Raw genomic sequence first — 3,646 nt, 5'->3', positions numbered from 1 at the left:
TTTGGTATGTATTGTCTTGGCAAAAATTTGCAATTCATGAATATCAAAATAAATCCATGCCTTTATGGTTACAGTATAATTCACTATTATTTAGATGTTAGTAACAATTTTATCATAAAATTTATGTACACTGATCATTCAAGGAAAAAATTGATTTATATAATTTTTACATCCAAATTATTTCACTTTGTTGTAAGAATACATAAAACTCCAAAATATAATCCATTCATTTTTCAAAACAAAAGCAGCATTTTCCCTCATTATTTTTCCATTTTGATTTTCACAGTAGGACAGAATCACATCAAAGTCACACAAAGCGATATGATTCCAGCTAAATTAATCCAATTAATCCTACTGAACATTTCACAGGTTCTCAGGATTGAAAGGCACCCCAAAGTTGTCCAGTTCAACTTCCAATCCCTTCACTCCAGCATCTTCCCCAAAGTTTATTCAATCTGTGTTTACATCTCTCCATTGAAAAACTTTCAGTGCTTTTAATTATTTCAAATGTTGTTCTTACTGGGATAATCTCTATGTACTTGAAGTATACACACAAACAAGAACAAACATACACACACAGTCTGTACAGAATCTGTACACAGTTTCTGTACATATTCTTTGTGTTTCTTCTTGTCCATATAATATTTAAGTCACTTGAGATTCAAACTAACTTAAACCCTTTACTATTTGGCACCTTCTTCAAATTGTTGAACACAGATTTCATGCTTCTCCAAGGTTTTTCTTTTTTCATTAAACAGATCCTCTTTCTGCAACCATTCCTGCTGATATAGTGACTCATCATGGGAGAATGCCTTTTGCTTATGGCTCACTTCATTTGCTAATCCAACTAGAATAGAATCACCTCTCCCCTCACCCTAAATACTATTATTTAGGAAGCACTGTCAAATTAAAAATTACAGTTAATTTTATCAATATTTATTTTCAAAAGTTACACATTCCTTGAGAGAAAATTTATTTTGAAACCATGTGTGTATAAATGCAGCATAGGTGTCCAAGTATCATGCTCCCTTATCTAGTCCTAACAGATGTCTGTCCTTAGGCAAAACACATACTCTTCTGAGTCTTAATGTTTCTCATTTACAAAGTAATAAATGTGAATGATGACTAAGGTCTCATAACACAATATGATTTTGCTATTTCTGAGATTATCCTTTAGAAATTAAACATGTTTGTTATTACAAATGCAGTTCATGTTTACTGTAAAACAGGAGGACATCAAAGAACAAATAAAACCATATGTCATCATTCAATTGATAACCACTGATAACTCCTTGATATATATCTTCCCATTCTTTTGTATGTGTGTAATTTTTAGTTGAATGATAATGTTTGTTCCCTTTCGCAAACCGCTATTTTTATTTAGTAAAATAATGTGAACATCATTTCATTTCAATAATATTCATCTGCAACATTATTTTTAATCTTTATTATGTTTATAATAATAATTGGCATCCTTGAAGTTAAACCTTTGCTGACATCATTATTTACTATTAACATTGATTATTTACTATTAAACAAGAAAAATGCTCTATACCCCTTCAAAGAAATGGTAATGCTATACTTTGACTCTACTCAGAACTATCCAATTCCTTTCCAAAATGTTTGCAAGTATTTAATATGATGAGAGTAATAAAATTATAAGTTATTTATGCTGTGCCCACAGGTCCTGTCCTCATGAACAACAACAAAAATTCAATAATTTAAAGGAACAGAGACCAGTAAAGCATGTCATTCAAACTCTCTTAACCATACCTTACAATAAGAAATACATTTTACAATCCAACACACATGCACCATGCACAATTGCTTCATAAAACCATATTTATTATTACTGCTTGCAATACCCTTCTATTCTGTTCTATTCTATTCTATTCTATTCTACTCCATTCCATTCCATTCCATCCCATTCCATTCTACTCTACACTACTCTATCCTATTCTGTTCTATTCTATTATTTAACTGTAGTCCAGACCTACTGAATTAATTTTTGGTTACAACACACAGGTTAAAAAAGGAAAAGAGCCTTTAAAAAATCCAGGATCTCTCTAATAGATAGTTAGAGAATATTAACTAAAGTATACTTCAAAATCTTTGGGTATCTACGACCAGCCCAATAAGGTTAATCATTAAATCTCTCAGAATCTGCAATCCCAAATAGTCAGCAACTTTTCTCAAGTCAGTTGCGGGTGCTTATTTTCCTTCTGTGGTATTTCTACACAAGATGGTAGATTGCATTTTTTTAACTTTTAATTTTTGGGGGTACATAGATAAATGTATTTATGGAGTACATGAGATATTTGGATACAGACATACAATGTCTAGTAACACATCAGGGTAAGTGGTGTATCCATCACCCCAAGCATTTATCCTTTGTGTAACAAACAGTCCAATTATACTCTTTTAGTTATTTTTAAATGTACTATAAACTATTGTTGACTGTGGTCACCTGTTGCACTATCAAATACTATGTCTTATTTATTCTATCCAACTATAGCTTTGTATCCATTATTGTCCCTACTTCCCCCATACCCCTATTACTAAAAACAATTGCCATTTTTTGAGAAGTAGCAGAGTCACCTGGCTTTTAAGTTAGTCGCTCATTCCCTTTTAAGTTTGGGACATTCCCCACATAATGAGCCTTCTTCCCATTCTCTTTCTCAGGCCCCGTTTTACTTTGGGCACTGCCAAACCACCTCAGTTTTAGAATTAGGGGCAGTGAAAAGAAGATGCAGAGACAGATGGCACCTCCGAAGGTGTGCAGTGGGGCGTGCACATTCTGCACAGCCATCTGGTAGTCCAGCCTGGGCGCCATTTCTTCTCCTTTCACCATAGACATAGAGCCTCCAAGTCTGATTAACCCTACCCTCTTCAATGCCTATTAAATCCACAAAGTTCATCCTGTCTCCGCTCTCACTGCCATATATCTTTGTTACCACCTTCCTGCCTGCAGTCTCACCCTTTGGCTGCTATCAGAGGCATCGTTTGGAAATACAGTGGATCATGCCGCTCCTGAGAGTTCAATTTTCTCCTGCTCACCTTCACTTCCAGGACAAAGTTCAAGCCTTCTAATTTGGCTCTGCCTCCCTCTGCAGCCCTGCCACTGCTCTCCTATACAAACTGCTCACCACAGTCCCCCAGCCCTCAACAAATGTGGCCACATCGGACATTCTCAATCAAAATGTCATGGCTTAGGAAAGTTAATTAATGGCTAAGTTCTGTGAAATAAAACTTAATGAGACCTGAGGTATGTAACCCCATTCTAAATTATGTTAAATATGTTGAAATTTTATGAGAATATACATTTTATAAATATCACTGAGCAATCTTAACACCCTAGCAGTGAATCTTAACTCATTTAAACATTTCATCTATTTGAGTCATAAAAATTTACCTCTCAATTTTGAAAGTTTTCGGGCTTGTGTCTCCCCAATAGAATTATTTTCATTAAATTGCTGATACAATCTTGAATGTTGAAAGCTTTTGAACTTCTCAGCTTTAGTATAAATGACAAGATCAGATAAGGCCAGAGCAATTTTAGCTTCCTGGTCTAAAATAAAATGCAGTAATTTTACATTTTATGCTAATCATTGGGGAAAAAAATCTTTTCTAGTAAAGAAAATACACT

The 3,646-nt window shown here is 34.1% G+C and overlaps 1 protein-coding gene across 1 annotated transcript in view; it reads right to left on the bottom strand.

The window, feature by feature from the left end:
• Positions 1-3,646, bottom strand: part of PLCZ1 (phospholipase C zeta 1) — a 54,872-nt gene that overhangs the window by 15,014 nt on the left and 36,212 nt on the right. Inside the window, 1 exon segment of the mRNA XM_017888604.1 lies at positions 3,413-3,559. Coding sequence (XP_017744093.1) covers positions 3,413-3,559 — 147 coding nt within the window.

Source organism: Rhinopithecus bieti, unplaced genomic scaffold, assembly GCF_001698545.2.
Source record: "Rhinopithecus bieti isolate Rb0 unplaced genomic scaffold, ASM169854v2 scaffold_15769, whole genome shotgun sequence".
Taxonomy (NCBI): Eukaryota; Metazoa; Chordata; class Mammalia; order Primates; family Cercopithecidae; genus Rhinopithecus; species Rhinopithecus bieti.
This window is presented reverse-complemented; position numbering and strand designations above follow the sequence as displayed.